This window comes from Macaca thibetana, chromosome 15, assembly GCF_024542745.1.
Source record: "Macaca thibetana thibetana isolate TM-01 chromosome 15, ASM2454274v1, whole genome shotgun sequence".
Lineage (NCBI taxonomy): Eukaryota > Metazoa > Chordata > Mammalia > Primates > Cercopithecidae > Macaca > Macaca thibetana.
The window spans coordinates 17,901,579-17,924,603 of record NC_065592.1 but is presented as its reverse complement, the minus strand read 5'-3'; the positions used below and the strand labels follow the sequence as shown (position 1 = coordinate 17,924,603).

Here is a 23,025-nt window from a genome sequence, read left to right as displayed (position 1 = left end):
ATTACTGTCGACTGTGGTCACCCTGTTATGCTATCAAATATTAGGTCTTGTACATTCTTTCTAACTATATTTTTGCACCCATTAATTATCCCCACTTTCCCCCTCCACCCTCACCCTCACCACCCTTCCCAGCCTCTGGTAACTGTCATTCTACTTCTTATAGCCATGAGTTCAACTGTTTTAACTCTTAGCTCCCACAAATGAGTGAGAACATGCAAAGTTTGTCTTTCCATGCCTGGCTTATTTCATTTAACATGATGACCTCCAGTTCCACCTATGTTGTTGCAAATGACAGGATCTCATTCTTTTTTATGGCTGAATAGTCCTCCATTGTGTGTATCTACCACATTTTCTTTACCATTCATCTGCTGATGGGCACTTAGATAGATTCCAAATCCTGGCTATTGTGAATTGCCATGTTGCAATAAACATGGGAGGGCAGATATTGCTTCGAAATACCGGTTTCCTTTCTTTTGGGTATGTACCCAGCCGTGGGATTGCTGGATCATACGATAGTTCTACTTCTAGCTTTTTGAGGACCCTCCTTACTGTCCTCCATACTGGTTGTACTAATTTACATTCCTACCAACAGTGTATGAGGGTTCCCTTTTCTCTCCACATCCTTGCCAGCATTTGTTATTGCCTGTCTTTTGGATAAAGGCCATTTAAACTGGGGTGAGATGATAGCTCATTGTAGTTTTGATTTGCATTTCTCTGATGGTATTTTATTGGATTTGTAGCTATTGTAAATCTGATTACTGGTGGTATTTTATTTCATTTGTAGCTATTGTAAATGGGATTGCTTTCTTGAGTTCTTTATGAGACTGTTCTGTTGACATACGGAAATACTACTTATTTTTGTGTGTTGATTTTGAATCCTGCAATGTTACTGAATTTATCAGTTCTAATAGTTTTTTGAACTGCTTAGTTTTTTTTTCAAATATACAATCATATAATCTGTAAACAAGGATAATGTGACTTTTTCCTTTCCAGTTTGGATGCTCTTTATTTCTTTCTCTTGTCTTATTGCTCTGGCTAGGACTTACAGTACTGTGTTGAATAACAGTGGTGACAGTGGGCATCCTTGTCTTGTTCCAGATCTTAGAGGAAAGGCTTTCAGTTTTTCCTCATTCAGTATGATACTAGCTGTGGGTCTGTCATATATGACTTCTATTGTGTTGGAGTATTTTCCCAGTTTTTTTGAGGGTTTTATGATGAAAGGTTGTTGAATTTATTAAATGTTTTCTCAGCATCAATTGAAATTATATGGTTTTTATCCTTCATTCTGAAGATACAATATATTACATTGATTTACATATGTTGAACCATCCTCGTATTCCTGGGATTGTAAATGTATATTTATTTATGCTCTCTGTTATTAGGCTGTGGGGCTGAAGTTTTATTCAACCTAGTATAATTATCACCTAACATGATGCTTGGCCTGTGGTAGGCTCAATAAAGGAAAGGCCATATTTCTTAACCACAGAGCAATGAAAGTGGGAATTAATAAAGACAGCTTATCCGCTGCTTGGAAATTTCATCAAAAGATGAACGGCTAAAGAAAATATCATATATATACATACACACACACATATATATATACACACACATACACATACATATATACAATGGAACACTATTCAGCCATAAAAAAATGAAATCTTACAATTTTTGGCAACACAGATGAACCTGGAGGAAGTTACATTAAGTGAAATAAACCAGACACAGAAAGAAAATAGTAGTAATGTGTGTTCTCACTCATATGTGGAAGCTAAACAAATTGATATCATAGAGATAGAAAGTTGAATAGTGGTAACCAGAGCCTGGGCAGGGGAAGAGGAAGGGAGGATAGGGAGAGGATGGTTGACAAATACAAAATTACAGCTAGATAGGAGGAATGAGTTCTAGTGTTCACTGAAGGGTGACTATAGTTAACAAGTATTTATTCTGTATTTTCAAATAGCTAGAAGAGAAGATTTTGTGTGTTCCCAACACAAAGAAATGATAAATGTTGGAGATGATGGCTGTGTAAATTACTCTGATTTGATTATTATATTATACATGTATGGAAATATCAGACTGTATAAATATTATTAACTGTTGTGTCAATTAGAAATAAAGAGAAAAGATGAGATGCCAAAAGTAGATTGAATTACATATAAAATTGTAATAGAATAAAATAAGCATAAAAAGCTTTGCATTGAAAAAAAGCTTACCTGCCACTTGGAAATTCAAAATGTATGTAGAAATGTGTGTGGATGTATGTGCATGCGTATGAATGTATGTGTGTGTGTGGGTGTTTATGTGTGTGGATGTGTGCGTATGTGGATTTGTGTGTATATATGTATGAGTGTATGTGTGTACATGTGTGAGGGGGATGTGTGTGTGCATATGTGGATGTGTGTGTGCTTGTATGTGTATGTGTGGGTGTGCTTGTGTGTGGGTGTTTGTGTGTATATGTGTGCTCTTTGTGTGTGGGTCTGTGGATGTCAGTGTACGTGTGGATGTGTGTGAGGGTGTGTGTGGATATGTATGCACATGTGGATGTGTGTGCTTGTGTATGTGTGCTTGTGTGTGGGTGTTTGTGTGGATGTGTGTGCTCTTTGTGTGTGGGTGTGTGGATGCCAGTGTACGTGTGGATGTGTGTGAGGGTGTGTGTGGATATGTATGCACATGTGGATGTGTGTGCTTGTGTATGTGTGCTTGTGTGTGGGTGTTTGTGTGGATGTTTGTGCGCTCTGTGTGTGTGTGGGTATGTGGATGTGTGTATATGTAAGAATGCATGTGTGGATGTGTGTGCTTGTGTGTGTGTGCTTGTGTGGGGGGGGGTCTGTGGATGTGTGTATATGTGGATGTGTGTGTGTGGATGTGTGTATATGTGGATGTATGTGTGTGCGCTCTGTGTATGTGTGGGTATGTGGATGTGTGTATATGTGTATAAATGTACCTGTGGATGTGAGGGTGTGTGGATATGTGTGAGGGTGTGTGTGTGGATGTGTGTATATGTGTGTGTTCTTTGTATGTTCGCTTGTGTGTGGGTGTGTGGATGTGAGTGTACATGTGGATGTGTGTGAGGGTGTGTGTATTGAGTGTATGTGTGGATGTGTGTGAGGGTGTGTGGATATGTGTGGATGTGTGCTTGTGTGGGGGTGTTTGTGTGTGTGTGTCTGAGTGTATGTGTGGATGTGTGTGAGGGTGTGTGTGGATATGTGTATGGATGTGTGTGTGGATGTGTGCTTGAGTGGGGGTGTTTGTGTGTGTGTCTGAGTGTACATGTGGATGTGTGTGAGGGTGTGTGTATTGAGTGTATGTGTGGATGTGTGTGAGGGTGTGTGGATATGTGTGGATGTGTGCTTGTGTGGGGGTGTTTGTGTGTGTGTGTCTGAGTGTATGTGTGGATGTGTGTGAGGGTGTGTGTGGATATGTGTATGGATGTGTGTGTGGATGTGTGCTTGAGTGGGGGTGTTTGTGTGTGTGTGTGTCTGAGTGTACATGTGGATGTGTGTGAGGGTGTGTGTATTGAGTGTATGTGTGGATGTGTGTGAGAGTGTGTGGATATGTGTGGATGTGTGCTTGTGTGGGGGTGTTTGTGTGTGTGTGTCTGAGTGTATGTGTGGATGTGTGTGAGGGTGTGTGTGGATATGTGTATGGATGTGTGTGTGGATGTGTGCTTGAGTGGGGGTGTTTGTGTGTGTGTGTGTCTGAGTGTATGTGTGGATGCGTGAGGGGATGTGTGTATGGATGCGTGTGTGTGGATGTGTACCAGGTATGCTAGCTGTGATTAAGGTGCTGTGAGTTGGTGTGGGTAGGCATAGCCTCACCTCATTGGGATGCGAGTGGGTATCTATGGACATGTTTCTGTGTGTGGTTCTGTCAACGTGTGGTTTGTATACCGGCGTGGGCACGTGTCCCATTTAAGTTTGTGAAGAGGCGTGGTAGGTGTGGTGTGTCACCTGCAGCAGGCAGAAGCCAAAGCCTGTGGCTTCCAGGAGGTGCAGCAGAGTCAGCTGCAATGTGGCCAGGCTGTGGGCTTCTGGGGTTGAGTCCCTCCTGACTGCCCCATCTATAGCCCTGCTGTAGCAGGGGGCAGCCTGGTGGGGCAAGGGACAGGGGACATGAGGACAGGGGCAGGGAGGTAGGGAGACACAGGGCAGAGGACGGGGTAGAGGCTGGAAGACAGTGCAATGCCTTGAGATGATCTCTCTGCAAGTTGCACCCAAGTGCAGCCCACAGCGCCCAGCACCTCTCAAACTGCGGCAGGGAGCAAGCTCAAGATCCTCCCACTCCTGTCTCCCTGGAGGTTTGGAAAAATAGTCCTGGCAAGGGGAGGGGGCAACATGCTCATTATAGGAAATAAGCAGCACAATTGCTTTCTGAGAAATCCGCACAGATTTCAGAGCAGCACGGGGGCTTGCGGGCTCTGCGGGCCGTGGAATTCAATATGATATGCTTCAGCCTGTCAGCTAATGGGCTGCGGCTGGACGCCACGTGACCCAGCCTTCCCGGGGACGTTAAATGATGCTGAAAAGTGGCCCAGATTTATTTATTGGGACAGTGCTCCTGCCTGTGGGTGTGTGGGGTAATGACAAGTTATGAAAACAGGTGTGCGTGAGCAAGGGCGGAGGAGCTGGGGATTCCACACTACCCCAGGGCCTCCCTCCTGGCCCTACTGCTGGGTCTGCCACGCACTGGGAACATGATGTCCCACCTAGGCGATTCACCTCCCCCTACCCCACCCACAGCATCAGTTTCCCCATCTGTTAAATCCATCCATCCATCCATCCATCCATCCATCCATCCATCCATCCATTATTCCCTCTCACTTGTCATTCATTCATTCCCAGAACACTCCACCTTTTGTGTGCTGAGCCATTTTCTAGATGCTTTGATGCAACTTCCACCAGAAGGACTAGGCATTGCCCTCCGGGAGTTTCAATCCAGCAGGGAGGTGAGATGGCAATTGAACAGCTGCCGTGAGAAGTATTGTCAACCTGGCCTGCTTAAAACCCCTTGAGTGTGTGCCCTTCATCTCCAGGGCCATGCTAAGTTGGAGCTGCCAGCCCTCCCGCCTGGACCCCTGCACCTGCTCCCAGCCCACTCCTCCAAGTACACTCTTGCCCCATCCAAATTGTAAGCTTGGTTATCTTTAAAAACACAAACCCAATGGTGTCATCCTCTGTGCACTCTACAATGGCAAAGAGAAAACTTGCAATGGGGCCTGTGGGGCCTGGCCCTTCTCCTGCCAGCCTCCCCCTGCCCCAGGTCCTGGCCCTACCCTCTGCTGGTAGTGGAGCCCTGCCTGTCCATCAGCACGTTTCCCTGGCCCTTTGGCTCTGGGCAGCCAAGGGCCACATCTGGTTGTGCCCACACCAGGGCCCTGGGGCCCTGAGCCCTTGGGAGATCCTGATGGCAGTGGTGTTGGTGCCCACCAGGGTCCTCCTAGGATGCCCCTCTGTGGGAGGTCAGGGGCAGGCAGAGAACCTGCCTCCCAGAAACGCCTCAATTGATAATCTGGAAAGCACGCTAGACCTTCCAAATAAAAAGGTCTCCACTGCAGACTTAAGAGGCGCACCATAATTACCTGGGAAGGGCAGGTCAGCTGCCTTTCTTCAAATGTGCATTTTACAAAGTGTTTAATGGATATTTATATGAAAGAGCAGCCTATTGGGTAAATGCATGACTGTAAATTAGGCTGAGGCCCTCCCCGCTCTGCTGTGCTGGCTGAGCTTGGCCGTCAATGGGGCCTTCGGTCCCTCCCTCCCTCATTCCTCCTACATGCAGGTCCTGAGGGCCCCTTCTGTGCCAGACCCTGGCTAGGGTGGGATCCAGATATGAGGGGGCACAGCCCTGCCTGGGGTGTACCTGGTAGAGAGTCACCATGAAGTGGCTTAAAGAGACACACCAAGGGGTGAGGGAGCCATCTGCAAGAGCGGAGGCGGTGTGCACCAACAGGCCCACATGGGGAGGGGCATTGGGGCAGAAGAAGGACCCGGACGCAGTGCTGGCCAGGTGACAGAGCAAGGGGCATTTGGGGAGTGGCAAAAAGAGTGAGGAGCCATGAGGGAGTTCACAAGAGCTGGGCAGGGCTGCCCAGTGGGTCCCTGCAGGGGCACCACACAGGTTATCCTTGTGTCCCTGTCCTCTGTGCAGAGTGCAGCCTTCATGGCTGCAAGTGGTGGTCCTGTTGGTTGGGGAGGGAGGCTGGCCCTGTTGGCGGGGGAGGGAGGAGGCTGGGCTCCAAATAGAAAAGACCCCCCAAATCAGGTGAGGAGTTGAGCTGAACCCTGGTGACAGGAAGCTGTTTTCTATCTGCACGGGGGTGACACAATCAGTTTGGCATCCCAGAAAGGCCACTCTGGCAGCCTGTGGAGAACGGGCTGCAGGCGGAGACAGTTGGCTGCCGGAAAATGGCCCATGTAGAATACATATTTTTCAAAACTATGGCAAAAGGCTAATTCTTTTCATCTGCAAAGATGCTACAAATCAACAAGAAAAGGACCAGTAGAAGAATGGGTGAAGAAAGAGGCTCAACTGCATTCATAAGAAATGAACATTCAGGCCGGGCACGGTGGCTCACGCCTGTAATCCCAGCACTTTGGGAGGCTAAGGTGGGTGGATCACGAGGTCAGATCGAGACCATCCTGGCCAACACGATGAAACTCTGTCTCTACTAAAAATACAAAAAAAGTTAGCCGGGCATCCTGGCATGTGCCTGTAGTCCCAGCTACTCGGGAGGCTGAGCCAGGAGAATTGCTTGAACTCAGGAGGCGGAGGTTGCAGTGAGCCGAGATCGCGGCACTACACTCCAGCCTGGGTGACAGAGAGAGACTCCATCAGAAAGAGAAAGAAAAAAAAAAAGAAAAGAAAAGAAAAGAAAAGAAAAGAAAAGAAAAGAAAAGAAAAGAAAAGAAAAGAAAGAAAAGAAAAGAAAAGAAAGAAGGAAGGAAGGAAAGAAAGAAGGGAAGGAAGGAAGGAAGGAAGGAAAATTCAATCTGTGATGAGATGCTGCCATGTTTTTTATTTATCAACAGGTGAAAGTTGGCATTCTCACAATACACTGTGTTGGGGAGGGCGGGAAGTAGAGCACTGGCTCCTCTCATACATCTGGTGGGGCCTAAAGGTGGTCCAACTTATTTGGAGGACAATATAGCACCAATATTGATTGCAGCTTAAAATGCACGTACCCTTTAACCCAGTGATTCCAGTTCTAGGACACATCGTACATGCACATAAATGCATGTATCAGAAGAGTCTTGCAACACTTTTTTTGTAATAACAGAAACCCAGAAACAATGGGGACCATTTAAGTAAGCTACAATATTATACATAACTAGAGTGCATCATATAATGGCATGCCATGACACCATTATAAAATGGAGACCCCGACCAGGCGTGGTGGCTAACGCCTGTAATCCCAGTACTTTGGGAGGCCGGGGCAGGAGGATCACTTGAGCCCAGGAGTTCGAGAACAGCCTGGGCAATATGGTGAGACCCCGTCTCAATATTTAAAAAATAAAAAGAATATGGAAAGGGAGTGAACATTTTCTGGCTGGCCCTGAAGCAGAGAGCTCTTTGCCCTGCACTGAAGGCCCCTCTCTTAATGAGACTTTTGTCCCCTCCCCACCTATCAGGCACCAGGTCGAATGCAGCCTGTGAGTGCAGAGAAAGAGCTAACAAGAGTGGCCTTTCTGGACTGAGCTGAAGCCTGGCGCTGCCCTGGCAGCCTTTCTCCTGACCATGGGGTCGGGAGTCCAGGCTTTGGGGGGGCCCCTCTGGATGTCATTTGCTCACAAGTCAGTGGCCACAGGTGGTTGAAGCCAAGGGACTTTCTGACCTGCAGTCATGTGGCCAGCTGCTTCCTTCTCCAGTCAGTGGGGCTCCGCACCTGCCCTGGGCTCAGAGCTTCTATGGTGGCCATGTGACCTGGGCAGGGTGACCTTCTGCGGCCTCGGGCAAGACGCGTAACTTCTCCAAACCTGTTTCCTCAGCTGTATAAGGGGTGAAATTCCACCTGCCTTGCCATGATGGCTGGGGTGACGCTGGCGCCTGGGACAAAGTTGGTCCTCAGCACATGGTCACCTTTTTCTCCACCAGCCTCCTCTCACTCACTGCCTGGCCCATTTACCCCAGAGAAGGAGGCTGTCTCAGTGATCTCAATGTTGCTCCCTATGTCCCTTCTGCTGTTACCTTGCTGCCAAGCACAACAGCTCTCAAAGGTTAGATCCTCTTGGGCAACCTAAGTCCTGCCTGCTGTGTGAACCTCACTGAGTTAGGACGTTTCTTCCAGGACTTTGAGTTCAAAGGCTTTGCAGACAGGTTGCTATTCGAGGTCTCTCCCAGGGCCTCCACTTCCACATGTGCCTGGAGCCCATCCCCTTTGCAGAGCCGCCTGCTGCTGCAAGGGGGCCTTCAACACCACGGCACAGCATAGCTGTTTGGAGAGTGGGCTCTGTGAGGCCAAATTCCAAAACCCGCCTGGGCACGGACAACCTGCACCACCTCGGGCACGCCACTGCACGTCAGCTTTGAACCTCAGCTTCCTCTACTGTAAAGCAAGGCGATAACAGGAGTAACCACCCGAGCCTGTTTCTCAGATGAAATGAACTAACGCCATAATGTGCCCTGCATGGGTCTCGACCTTGTGGGTACGAGACCCTAGCCATGAATTGAGAATGTGCTTTACATGTCCCCACCCCCACTGTCTATGTTAATTGTGACACAACTTCCAGCAGCTACAGGAGAAGCCCGATGTTCACAGGGTTCACTGCCTGTGAATCCTCGGCTTTGCGCAAGGCCTGCGCTCCTCAGCAGGGAGCCAGGGGAGCCTGGCTCATCGATGCAGGGTAACTGGAGAGGGCTTGGCCAGAGCCCCCTCTCTAGGCCAGATGGCCCCTGGAGCGTGGTCTCAGTGCTCTGCTCCGGCCTGGGAAGGGTCGGCACTCTTTCCGGGACCTCCAGCCCCTACCTCCTCAGGGGAAAATGTCAGCCGGCTTTGGACTCAGTTTTCCAGGTGATGGGGAAACTGCCCGTGGAGCTTGGAGCTGAGCGGTACCCAGGCCACAGAGCCTAGGATTGGCTTTCTTGGCGGGAAGGCACAAGATTCCCCTAGCTCCCCTGTGGCTCTGGAGTCAGGAGATCCACGTGACCTCCATCTGCTCCAACTCAACCGAGAAAAGGCGATGCGGGCGGGGGGCGCTGTGTGCGGCCCGGAGACAACCATGGTCATTTCCTTGGCGCAGCCATTTTTTGTGAAGATTGAAGGGGAGAAAAACGTTATTCTATTGAAACAAAGAGGAATTGTGGCAAAAACAACACTACGTGTTCGCCAAATCTCATTTTATTTTTGTCTGCTTGGGTGCCTAGGAAGGGCGCATGTCCCACTGTCCCAGCACTTCCATCCGGGCCACGGGACTGCCTTCCGGCCAAGGGCTTGTGGGAGGAGGTGGAGTCAGCCCCTCCCTGAACAGCATCCCCTGAGGACCCCTCCTGCCCTCTCATCTGGCCAGAAGCAACTGGGAGGCGTGGTTGAGGAGAAAGAGACCAGCGCCTCTCTGTGGAGAGCCATCCTGAGATCCAGCAGACCCACATGAACCTTTGATTTCGCACGAAGTAAACCTCCGCTATGTTAAGCCACGGAGCCTCGTGGGTTTGTTGTCTTTTCAGGGTAGCCTAACCTAGCCTGGCTAATATGCGGATGTCATATAGAGCAGAATGCAGTATTTACAGGACTTTTAAAGCTAAAACAAGTGGCTTCAAATAAATGGCTGCTTGTAGCTGGCCTCTCTGGGACATGCCCTCAGGTTTCTGACCTGTCAACGTCTGGGGTCAGTCTCCTCCCAGCACAGCTGGCGATGGATCCAGTGACCCACTGATGCCACCCCTCCTCCCCCGCCGCTGGCTCTGGAAATAGCTCAAAGCAGGTTTATTTAAGTGGTGGATGAGGAGCTATGACGGGAAATTCTTCAGTGGATCCTGTCATCCACCCTGGGTATCTGATGATTAGCGCCCAGTGACAGGTGAGCCCAGGGCCGGGCGCGGAGGCTTCCAGCAGCCGTTCTACCAGGGGCGAGAGAGGCCAGGCGATGGACTAGATGTCTGTGTCCCTCCCAAATTCATCTGATGAAATCCTAGCTCCGTTTAGGGAAGTGGGGCCTTGGGAAGTGACTAGGTCATGAGGGTGGAGCCCTTGTGAACAGGAATAGTGCCCTGGGAAGAGACCCTAGAGATCTCTGTCACTCTCTTCCTACCATGTAAGGATACAACCGCTCTGCAAACCTGGAAGAGAACCCCCGCCAGGACCCAACCATGCAGGGACTGTGATCTTGGACTTGCAGGCTCCAGAACTGGGAGAAATAAAATTTCTGTTGTTTATCCGCCGCCCAGTCTACGGTACTTCGTTATAGCAGCACAAATGGATTAAGACACCAAGCCAATCTCCGGAGGGGGGTGTCACAGCTACTCCCTGGGCCCAGTGTGAGCCAGCCCAGCACCTGAGCACCGGTGCCAGCATGACACACACATCCTCCAGGGCAGGGCCTGGGGTCCCAGCTGGGCTCAGGTGACCTTGGATGAGTTACTTCTGGGCCCCCAGCTTAGTGAAAACCTGCAATTTACCACACAAGTAAAAAATTAGAAAGGATGATGGCATTTTAAGCTTTTTTTCTTACATGCAACCCCAATATATAAAACAGCTAGCTGAGCTGCTCTAAGATTCCGTGGGATCTAGCTTGAAAAGCCCTGGGCCAGAGGCTCTCTGGGCTCCCTTCTGTAGGTATTTGGTGAGGTGATGGGCTGAGGGTGGTGCTGGCTTCCACCCGATCCCTCTGATCACACAGGGCAAAACCAGTTCCTTCATTGAAGAGGTCTTAACTTATGTCCTCACTTGCTGGGTATTGGGGGCAAGACCCCTCCCCTCTCTGGGCTTCCCTTGCCTCATGCGTAATATTGAAAGGCAGGCATCAGCAGCTGCGGATACACCCTTATTGTAAAGCCCATCAAGTAAGAATGGGAAAGCTGCAGTCGTCTGGGTTAAAGACAGAGGTGGGGCCTGAGCCCTGAGGGGATCCTGTGGGGCAGGCAGCATTGTGAAAGGGCTCCTTGTGGCCTCCACAGTCCCCACTCCATCCTCCAAAGACATGCCTGGCCTAAGCCAGCCCTAAGCTCTCACACTGCCCTAGCTGCCTCCCCTCCAGGCTGCAGGGCCATGGGCAGGCAACCCCGGGTTTCTCCAGCAGAGAGTGGCATGACAGCTCTGCCACACTGCAGCGCCATGACCTGTGACACAGGAGCCTGGGACTGAGGTGCTGGTACATCTGAGGAATGTGCAGAATCTGAATGGGTCATTAAAAAGTGAACTGGGATCCAGAGGACCACAGGGGTTACCCGTGGGAAACAGGGCCTACCTAAGTGGCCTTCCTGGGCGTCGGGGGGGAGCCATGTGAAATGAACCTTCCTTTGATGCCAATGGGTGAGGGGATTTCCAGGGAGCTGGGGTCTCACTTTGTTTTTAACTCAAGGCCATCTGCTTTCCACTTGCCAAATATTCTGAAATATTCAGAGCAGATATATGCTGCGCCCCAAGGGTAGAAGGGAAGGAGGGGTGATAGGAGGAGGAGGGGCCTCCGTTCCAGGGACAGAGCCGCCAGCAGCCCCAGGAATCGCCTCTTTGGTGCAGGGTGAATGGTTTAGTTCTCTAGGGAGGCACCTGCCTCTAGCTTTCCCCATGAGGGTGAAACGTGCAATGCTCACTGGCCTAGCCCGAGTGGAGCACTGTGGCTCCCCTTGCACACGGGAAGCTGTAAGGGTCTATCCTCTCTCCCAGGGCAGCCAGAGTCTCTGACCAAACTCTAGGGACAGATCCCTCCCTCCCTACGGGAGACTGTCCCCAGCAGATCAAGGGTTGAAAGATTTTCCAAACCCCTCCCTCTGCCTCCCCCAGGATCTCACAGTTTCCTTGAGGCAATATTTAGCTTCCTAGGCAAATATTAAGCATTAAGGGAGAAAAAAAATTAAAAGGTGTCCTTTTCTCACAACTGACCCCAAGTGAACAAGCATTGTCCACCCCGGTGGATTTGCTGTCAAAAATTATCGTGCAGAACAAACTGCCAGTACTTCGCAGTCGTTTATACAATGAGCCTGTGTTTAGCAACACTCAGCTTCATTTTATTATTGCGTTTTACGAAGTTGCCAAGACAACTGAGGCCAAGTAACAGAACCTTGACTTTATGCGCCATGAAAATTTAATAAAGAATTTTTAAAGGCTTTTAAGAGGCAGGAGCTGCAGTCTCTTAAAGGCAGAGCTCAGCACAGAGCCGGCAGGGCTGGAGCATGTGAGGTCTTTCACCAGACCTCCAGGAACCTCCGCTGTCAGGGGCGTGGAGGTGGGCAGACGTATTTCCTGGCATCCGTCTTGTTTCCACACGTCGAGACCCTTCCTCTTCTCAACAGACACATATTAAGACACTTCCCAGGTGCCAAGTCCCACACCCGGCTCTTTACATACATTATGACGTGATCCCCACTATCTAGGCAAGGAGCAGGGATCAGAGAGGTAAAGTCACTGGCCCATGGTCATTTAGGGAGAGTGCAACAGACAGAACAAAGTTCATATGAAGGTCTGACTGCAAAGCCCTCGCTTTCCAGAACAGTTCACAACCTCCTCTGGGATTGTTGGCCCTCACTTTGCCCATTCTGATGCAAGAGGTTGTGAAGGGAAAATATCCCTGCGGTCTGCGAGAGGCCTCGGGGAGAAGACAGTGTTCTGTGGCCCAAGACTGGGTCCTGGTTGGAATCTTAGCAAACACCTTCATGTTGGAGGAAATGTTTCCTGTGAGCCTCTTGGTAAGCACAAGACACTACTGCAGGGCTGCAAAGAGCCCTTTCCACTCCGCTCTCTAAGTAACACTCGGAAGCCAATCACCAGAAATGAGAAAAACATCGTAATTTTGACATTTTCTATCAAAGCTTATAGGTACTCTGTGTGTGTGTGTGTGTGTGTGTGTGTGTGTGTGTAAGCATTATGCTATGTGGTTTTCCCAGTTATATAAAAATCAAGACATTGGGCTACTAGAGATAAAAGTAATTGAAGATGTGGCCTATTCTGCTGAGCTCCTTCATCTCCGGGAACAGAAAAAAATTTAGACTTATTTTGTGAGGGAGAAATTCATATGCCATATGGGAATATTTCTCTCACATTCATCAAACCAAATGGGAGACTGGCAAAAATATCCATCAAGGCGAGGTGGATTTCAGGTTAATACACACGGTGGTGAATGATCCCTCCGTGTGAGGAGGACGGTGCTCTCGGCCATGGGGAATGCCAGCTCCCTACCGGGAGAGCCATCATTTCTGAGCTTTCAGGGAAGATACTCCTGTGCTGGCCATTGCAAGCCCAATTCTCAATTATAGGGCCAAGGAGTAGAGGACATTAGTCAAGAAATGGGAAAAAAATTAAGCTATTCTGGAGGGACACTCTGCCAATCACAAGGCACATTCCGGGTGTCAGAGGAGCAGCAGGAATCATTTCTCAGCCTACGAATGTCTTTAAACATGTGGGAATGAAGGGGAGGTGGGGGGTGGCGGGGGAGGGCAGGAGGAGCTGACCAGTGTGGTTTTGTCTGTCTTGATGGATAACATTATTCCAGAAAGAGTTTTACCTTCATCCCTTCACTTTGTAGGAAGCCAGTAGCCAGGCTGAAGATAACGCTACGTTTGGGCAGCGCCTTGGTTTTACAAAACACTTTCACACTGATGACATTTTCTGTGATCTCGTCTTATGCACCCAAAGATCAAGTGAGACAGGACTGGCCACTCTCACTAAGTGGCTGGGAGACCTGGAGCCCTTGGGGTGTACCCACAGAGCCTTCCTGGGGTGCTCGGCAGGAAGAGAACAGATCAGAGAGCCTTAAGCTAAGTCCCCAGAACTGAGTGGAGCAAACACCCAGCCTCTGCGGGACGTGGGTTCCCACACCTGCAAAACTGGATGTTTTGGGGAGTGTTGAGGCACCGTGCAGAACCGAGGAAGTGCCAAGGAAGGAGTGTGGGATCTGGAGCCAGCTGGGGGCCTCAGGCGGATCCTGGCTCTGCACTTCACCAGCAAGAGACCTCGAGACCTCGGTCAGTCACTAAGCCTCCTGGAAGCCAGTTCCCCGCCCCCAGGAAAACAGAGTGCCCAGTGATCCTCATTCTTCGTGGCGTTGAATGGATATAGAAGTGCTTTGTAAACTGGGAAGGATTGAGCATGTGCTGATAAAAACACGTAGGAAAGGGCCTGGGGTCTAGAAAGGCATGGAACACCATTTCAAGTGTCTGTGCCCCTATCCTCCCACTCCATCTCCCTGACTACCTACATGCACGTCAGGAAGACCTGCTGGGAGCTCAGCAACCCCACACCAACTCAGGGCAATGCAGAGTTGAAAGGAGGCTGGCCAGCCGGCTGGAGGGGTGTTAGTGAGGACCGTCCAGCCTGGCGTCCTGTCTCTGAGATTGAATGAGAGGGGGTGCCCATGGGTACGCAGCCCAGGCCTGGCCACAAAGGGCCGTGGATAGACACCTAAAGTCAGATGGACACAGGGCAGCTGCCATGTCCCAGGGAGCCAACAAGGCAGCCGGGGATGTAGAGATGTTCAGCGGATCAGCTTGGCAAGGTTTAGAAATCTGTGCTTCTTAAAGACACCCACAGGCGAAGCGGAGAACAAGCGTGATAACACTGTCTCCTCTCCCGGGGTCTGCTAAACGTTCCTATTCACAGCAAGCACCTGCTGGCCCCTGCTCTGTGCCAACATGGACCCAGCACATGCCTGACCCTGCAGGAACTCACAGCTGGGTGGGAACCAATGCTGTGGTCCCACAGTGCACGCGCCAATACAGGAACTTTCCAGTTCTTGGAAGTAGAAGGAAGAAACCGCTCACTCTGTTTGGGGGATTGCAGCAGGGACACTGGAACTGAACTGAAAGTCTGTTTGCCACTGGGCAGAGGAAGGCCATCCCAAGCAGAGGGGCCAGCAAGACAAGGGTGGTGGGAAATAGCACATCCTCCTCCTGTCTCATGACAACAGATACGAACAGTCCTGGGAGCAGGGGTCGGACAGGGGCTCAGGCAGGCTGCAGAGGTGCGGGTGTCAGGTGTGGGCCTTAGGATGGAAAGAAAGAAAGGGTGCCAATGAGGGCTGCTTTCAATAGGTGACTGGATGTCAGCTCTGTGACTCTCCAAGTTCCTTCCAGATTGATGGGGATGGAGGGTAGGGTGGAGGGGTAAGAGGCAGGGAGGCAGTGGAAGCCCAGGTGAGAGACCATGTCTGAGTTCAGGGGAGTGGACAGAAGCCGGGAGGAGAAGTAAGAGGAATCTAAGTGGTTCGTTTCAGGGATGGACGCTTCTCTCTCCTGAGGCCCTGCCTCTGCCTATGGGGAGGGGTCTGTTGGGACCAGCACTTGCTAACAGCTGCACTGAATCCAGCGGGTCTTTATAAGCACCCATTGCAGACTCCATTTTGGCCAGGCCGTGAGGACAAAGCTCCTGCCCCTAACAACAGAAACGCTGAACCTGTGCCCCTAGAAGGTTGGAAGGAAGGGAGCAGGTAGGGTCAGCATGGCAGGAGCAAGGAGGCTGCCCAGGGGCACACCCAAAGAAATGGTGGGTGAGCCCCATTCTGTGGGTCTGCCCTGTTCTCTTGATGCTTCCCTTCCCAGATTGATCCCACTAACTTGTCATACTTGGATGGGAAACCCCAAACTGAGCACAGGCTGAGCCTGATCTTCTTACCCGTTCATTCCAAGCCCCCAGAGTGCCCAGCTCTTCAGGAACTCAGCCAGTGGACTAGGGAGAGGATCCGTGTGGCTGGACTGTGTGTGCATTGAGGGTGGGGAGAGACAGACATCAGTAGGAGGGGGATGGGGCAGGAGAGTGGTAGGGAGAAGATGCTGGAGATGGATCCTGAGGGCCCTTCCAGGGACAGAGCTTATCCTGCAGCAAAGCACAGGGGTGCCCAGCTATGTGCCTCTGGGCCGGCCGGACTGCCGGCTCTGCTTCCTGTCCTCTTAGAGGAAGAAACCATCTGCTTTTGCTATTGCTTCAATTACATCCAATAAAACGAGTGGCCGATTACCAAAGGGGTAAACACAGTGGGGCTTCTTATTAGGAACGGAGGAGGCGGGGTGAGTCAGCTATCACTCATTCTGATAATGGAGCAGCCTCTGGTTGAACTGAAAAGGGGCAATCTGTCACGACTGGCCTCTCATAAAACCACAGCCTCGTTTCCCTAACAATCACCAGGGAGGCTCCATGCCCTGCGGGTGGGTGGGGCTATCAGGGCCTTGTCTGCAGAGGAGGGGGCTGTTCCCGGGATAAAGGGGCCATGGTGGGCGGAGCAGCCCGCCTTCAGATGATGGCAGGGGTGGGAGAGGCCCTCACCAGGAGAGCTGATGTTTTCATATCACCCCAGACAAGGTGGCTGGAATTCAACCTCTTGATTTTATTTTTCAAAATATTCAACGTGCTTCGTTGGTTTTAGACCTGAACATTGCACTCCACTTTGGCAAGCAAGTACTTTCTGAAGACCAATTTCAAGAAACGGTGTCACGTGAGAGCTTTGTTAAGACTTTTGGTGGCTCCCAGCTGATGACAAGTGTGCCCAGAGGTGCTTACTCTGGTCTTTCTCTGGAAAATCCATTTGTTCTGCCAAAAGGGACTGGGAGAGCTACATGGGGACTTCAAACATTGTTTCTCACACTGGACCATTTAGAAGCCCTGATTGCCTTGTCCCATGCCACCAGACCGTGACAGACCCCAGGCAGCCCTGCGCGGAGCAGAGCTGCGGAGTCTCTACTTGGAGCTGAATTCATGCTCACCCAGGGACAAGGAGCCGAAGACAGACACACCTAGACCAAGTCCTGACTACGTGGCCTCCTGGGCCTTCCTTTCCTCATCTGAAAGGGGAGCAGCGTTACGGACCTGCCCTAGTACCTGGGGAACTGAGCCGATGACACCTCCACAGCACCCCACGTAGAGGACACTCGACACACTTCAGGAGGCACATCCTGCCTGTGCTACCTTCCCACTTGTCCTGCCTTCTGCTTGGGAAAATAAAGTCATTGCAAAAGTCTGCTGTCACTGAACACCCCAGAGTGGGCTCTGCAGGGCTCAGTTCCACGGCCCCTCTCGGCTGGGGAAGGGCAGCGGCCTTTGGGCTCTGCTAGCAGCAGGGAAGGGGCGCTGCACGGAAGCCACACCGCGGGGGAAACAGGTTTTCCTCCTTGAGAAGATGAGCTCCTGGCAAGAAGGAGCGCCAGGCAAGGATGAACAGAGCAGCCCCTGCTCTGAAATCGCTTGCCAACAATTGGAGACATCTTGGATTAACAACCTTGTCTTTGGGTTTAAAAATATTCTGGGGAGGGCGGATTCAAGTAACTTGTTTCCACAGATGCTTTTGAGTACCTGTTATGAACCAGGTCAACTGCTCTTATCAGTTTGGGTCAGGAGTCAGGACAGGATGTTGGAAGGAAGGAGGAGAAAGTCTCAGGAGTTTGTTTGGGATGCACCTGTGCCTCCCAGGACCCTCTGCCTTGCCATGCACTACCAGCATTTTCTGAGTCCTGCTGTGCACCACACCAGGCACAGTACTAGTGCCTCAAAGACTTTTCTCCACCTCACTTGGAGCATGATCATTGGCTCTTCCCAGGGCCTCTCAGCATCCTTTAAAGGGATCCCCCAGGAAAGGGCCACATTAACCTCAAATCCAACCACACCCTGGAGAGCGTGGCTTTGCCAAGTCCTGTCTGCCTGTCTTCAACGGGCCCTGGACCTTGACATGCCCAAGGCTGTTTCCAAAATGCCACGTTCCACTGCCTCTGAGGCGTTTCCTCTGAGAGGGGGGCTACCTGGGGATACAGATGGAGACAAGGAAAGGGTCCCATGGAAGAGAAAGCACGAGCTACCCTGTCCCTGGCACCAGGTCTGACATACTAGTGTATGTCCTCTTGCTCTGGTTCTTATCCATGTCTGATTTCCTTCCCTCATCCAGGGCTCCCAGCACAGTGCTGGGCATGCAGGGACCCCTGGCAGTGCTTGTTGTGGACACACTGGCCACGTGACCAGCACCCCACCTATGCAGGGGCCCACTCAGACTATCTGGTCAGGGAGGCTAAAGATGGGATTCCTGCTTTGGGGTCACAGTCAAACAAAATCAAACAAAATGACCTCCGAGGCTCCTGCCAGCTCTGAGGCTCCAGGAGTCTTAGTTACTTCTTAATTAATTATTTCTTAATTAATAACAAACCAAACATTGCAGCAACAGGCAAAGCTAATGAACTAAATGAGGTTAATCTGTTCACTACACCCATGTAGCACATGCCTGGGATGGGAGATTCGCAGACGCCTACTTGATATTTCCACTTCCTTCTCTCGGAACGGGAGGCAGGAAATAAACACGACGTTCTCGGGCTTTTCCCGGTGGGCACGCGGAGGCCCCGGCAGCAGATCCCAACACTCGGCTTCCTCTCCACAGCTCCGGGCCTTAGGACCGACTGTGTCCTGTGCCCCAAACACAACAGATTTGCCCCAGTTGGTGCTTCCTGTGAGCCCAGAATAGAAGGTGCCATCTGTCATGTTTTAGATGTCACATGTCCACTGATGACTCGAAAACAGGGTGTATCACCAGGAGGTGCGAGGAGGAAGGCAGGTGAGAACCAGCCAGCCTGGTGAAGCACAGCTTAGACGCACACAGAGACAGTTCGTGGGGACCTCAGCCGGGCCCCTTGGCAGCCTGCCTGCCATTCCTCTGCAGGCAGAATGCCTGGGGCTCTCCAGCCCTGAAAGCCACTCTGGTCTTCCGTCTTCAGGAGGACAGAGTGGCCCTCAGGACAGGGTATGTCGGGGAAGGGAGAGCTTATTGGCACAGCTGGTGCGGGGTGGGGGGTTGTCCCCTGCTGGCTGGGCCGATGGGGAGGGCTCCTGGGGAGTGGCACGGTGCGGGGGCCGGCCCCCCGACGGGACGCCCCGGCCACACACCAGGCGCTTTTCATCCAGCAGGGACAGGTGGTACTCGCAAAGGTCGATCAGCGAGGCCACCTGCTCATGAAGTGGCAGCATCTTGAACTTCCTCTGAGCCAGGACAAAGAAAGCTTCTACGAAGGCCTGCAGACACATCCCTGTGAACAAAGAGACTGGATGAGGGGGTGCACACAGCTGCCCTGTGCTGCCCTGGGAAGGCCCATCTCCAGCCACAAGGGTGTCAGCAAGAGCTAGCCCTGCTCCCCACCACCGTCTCCATTCCAGAAACTCCTAGCAGGGCTAACTCACAGAGTGCCCACCAGGCCCGCCGTGCCCACCAGGCACTAGCTGGGCATTTTACGGCCATGTGCAGACCCAATCTCTCACACAGCCCTGTGAAGTAAGTTCGATTAACCCTATTTTACAGATGAGGAAGTTGAGTCTCAGGGACATGGAGAGACCTGGGGAAAGTTATATAAGATTTAAACCTAGCTCAAAGCCTTGTAAAATGTCCACAATGAAATGCCCCCATTAAAACCCAGCTCCTGGCCAGGCGCAGTGGCTCATGCCTATAATCCCAGCACTTTGGGAGGCCAAGGTGCGTGGATCACTTGAGGTCAGGAGTTTGAGACCAGCCTGGTCAACATGGAGAAATCCCATCTCTACCAAAAGTACAAAATTTAACCGGGCATGGTGGCACAAGCCTGTAATCCCAGCTACTCAGGAGGCTAAGGCAGGAGAATCATTTGAACCTGGGAGGCAGAGGTTACAGTGAGCTGAGATCGTGCCACTGTACTCCAGCGTGGGTGACAGAGCGAGACTCCATCTCAGAAAACAAAAATAAAAAAAACCCCAGCTTCTTAACTTTTATAATCAGGGAACAAGGTTATGAAGACATGAAGATAAACCCGGTTTGATAGCAAAATTCTATCTTTGGGTGTGTGCTTTTGTCAAAATGCACTCAAATTGTGCCTTAAGGCTCATGCATTTTGCTGTCTGCAAATTTTACCCCCAAAAGTAAAATAAACCCAACTGTCATTTCTCTGGCCCAAATTGTATTCTGGAAAGAATAAATAGTCATGCCTACAACACCCCTGGAATGCTCTACCCTGGCTTTGTCTTATAAGTGTCTACTTATCTTTGGGACCTAAGCTCAAAATCACTCATTCAGGAAAACCTTCCCTGATCCCCAGTTTAGACCTGGCCCCTGGTACAGGATTCCTGCACTTCTCTTTGCAGCACCGGCTGCGGCTTGCTCTGTGTCTGTCTGTTTGTGTGGTCTCCATCCTCCTCTCTGGACTGTGCGCTTCCTGTGCTGCCCAGAGGTGCTCAATATAGATGAATGAGTGAGTGGATGAATGGGTGCATTGACACTAGGTGCTTCACCAACACTGCCACTAATTCTCACAATACCTTTATGAGGTCAATATTATTGTGCCCCATCTTACAAATCAAGAAACTGATGGCCAGGTGCGGTGGCTCATGCCTGTAATCCTAGCACTTTGGGAGGCCAAGGTGGGCAGATCATGAGGTCAGGAGATCGAGACCATCCTGGCCAATATGGTGAAACCTCATCTCTACTGAAAATACCAAAACTAGCTGGGTGTGGTGGTGCGTGCCTGTAATCCCAGCTACTCAGGAGGCTGAGGCAGGGGAAACACTTGAACCAGGAAGTTGGAGGTTGCACTGAGCCAAGATCGCGCCACTGCACTCCAGCCTGGTGACAGAGCGAGACTCCGTCTTAAAAAAAAAAAGCAAAAAACAAAACAAAACAAACAAAACAAAACAAAACAAAAAAAAGCTGCTGGAGAAGTTAAGTAACTTCTCTAAGGTCACACAGCCAGGGAAGAGTGGCCTGGAAATTCAAACTGACTCCCAAGTTTTTTAAGTAAGTTGTTAAAAACTCAGTTAAAAGTTTCAACTGCCTGAAAGGGTCTGAGTCTTCCCAATGTCCAAGTAAAACTGGGACCCTGGGATCTAAACCTATAGGAGTCCCTGAGCTCCTTGGGAAAGGTGACAGTAAGGCTGAACTGAACACCACGTGGCATTTTAGATTAGGCTGGTGTTGACTCTGAAATCCACACCTTCCTGGTGACTGTGCATTATTTACCTGCTTCTGGCAGTAGGGGCAGAAGGCTGGCCTAGAGTTTGTAGATCCTGGGTCACATACAGACCCTGGGATCCCAGAGCTATTTTTGCCTTGGGAACCTGAGCTGAGCAAAGAAGTTGTGTTTTGTCTCCCTCCTAGTCCATCAAAGCTCTTGGGCTTGGGTTCTCTTGACTCCAGACATCCTACAAGGCCGCTGCTCTGTTTGATCCTGATAGAAGGAGTTGTTAAAATGGGTTTTACACCAGGGTTACTTTTAATGTAAACAGCAGCCTGGGGGAACACAGGGGAACGGGAGCCTTGGTCTGACTCAAGAGACAGATGTTTCCTAATCACCAACTCTGGGCCAGGGCTCTCATAGGCTGGGCGTGTGCCTGTATAAGTATGTGCATCTGTGTGTGTGTGAGACAGTCGGGTGGGAGGGTCAGATACACACAGACTGAGAAGATTAGGATCTAAAGCCAGAGAAACCCAGTCCCAGCTCTCTACTTCCCAACTGTGTGATCTAAACAGCGCCACTCAAAGTGTGACAGGCTGACAGTGCCAAGCCCACGAACTGTGTGTCCCTGGTCCCTGACAAGATAAGGAGCTTGGGCCAGAATGTTAATCACGGTCCTCATCAATCACATTGTTTAGTTCTGTTGACAGTATTTAGTATAATAGCACGTCTTCCTCTATAAAGGAAGCAGTGTGCTGTCTACATTCTGGCTCAGGCCTCTTGTCCAGGACTGTGACAGTCTATGGGTTACAACTTTGAGTAACTCTGCTTTGCAAAGCCCTTCCCAGCTGTAATGCACACTCCAATACCAGCTTGTTCAAATGCGAATCCTGGGGTGGGGCCCAAGGCACTGAATTTCTAGCAAGCTTCCTGATGGTGCTGATGCCACACTTTGAATGGCAAGGATCTAGCCACTCACTGCACTTCTTTACTCAACAAATATCAGTTTTGTTCCCTTAGTTGGTGGTAGAATGTGATTAGAGCTATAACGCATAGAAAGCATACAATGAGGAACAATTTGGGGGAAAAAAAAAAGTCACGGCAATATTATCTAGAAGATACTCTAAAACAAGAAGCGGGATCTCACTGTGCTGGCTTGGCTTTCTTTCCGCTTGTCTGCATTTTGTGATTTTCTACAGTAAACATGGATATAATTTAAACATCTGCAGTGGGAAATTCTAGTGTGTGGAAAGAGACGATGTAGGGGGAGATGCTTTTAATTATGAACCCCTTACTACTATTTGAATTTGAAGTCAGGTACATGTATTACTTTGAAAAAAAATACAATGCAAACTTTTTGCACACATATTCTACTTAACTTTTTATCAAAGTAGAATATATATGTGTATATATGTATAACCAGTAACCCATATAAAGATATATATATATGTTATATATACAGGTAAAACCCATATATATGTAAAATCATATACATACATACATATATGTATGTGTATATATGTATATATATGTATGTATATGGTTTTACACCAGGGTTACTTTTGCCAGGGCTGGGATTTGGACCCAAGCCTTATGCACTGTTGCTTCTGCACCTTATTCCCGGAAACCCTCTGAAGCATCCCTGCCAAGGGTGCCTGAGGATGGAAATGGTAGAATCTGCAGGAAACACTGAATCCAACACCTTGGAGGATCTAGGGGTTGGGGTGTCGGTGGAGGCTTATGGGGAAGCGGGCACGACAGTGGGGCCTTGCAGAATGAGGAGGGCTCTGACAGGCAGAGATGTGCTGGGGGTGGTCGGCTGGGCCGAGAGCAGATGGTTGTTTTTGTTTTTAATAAATGTAAGATTGGTTTAGTAATTGATTTCATGTTAAAAATACCTAAATCCTTACAGAGGCTGGGTAAGAGGGCTTAACCCTATAATCCCAGCACATTGGGAGGCTGAGGCAGGAGGATGCTTGAGCCCAGGAATTTGAG

The 23,025-nt window shown here is 50.2% G+C and overlaps 2 protein-coding genes across 3 annotated transcripts in view; one reads left to right on the top strand and one right to left on the bottom strand.

Annotated features, from left to right (window-relative positions):
• MORN5 (MORN repeat containing 5) overlaps positions 1-23,025 on the top strand; it is a 632,826-nt gene that overhangs the window by 244,017 nt on the left and 365,784 nt on the right. The window lies entirely within an intron of this gene.
• The window catches only part of TTLL11 (tubulin tyrosine ligase like 11), a 272,426-nt gene continuing 261,519 nt past the window's right edge, over positions 12,119-23,025 (bottom strand). For both annotated transcript variants that reach the window (XM_050761886.1, XM_050761887.1), the window contains one exon: positions 12,119-19,143. In XM_050761886.1, the coding sequence (XP_050617843.1) occupies positions 18,851-19,143 (293 nt within the window). In that variant the 3' untranslated portion in view covers positions 12,119-18,850. The remainder of the gene's footprint in view (positions 19,144-23,025) is intronic.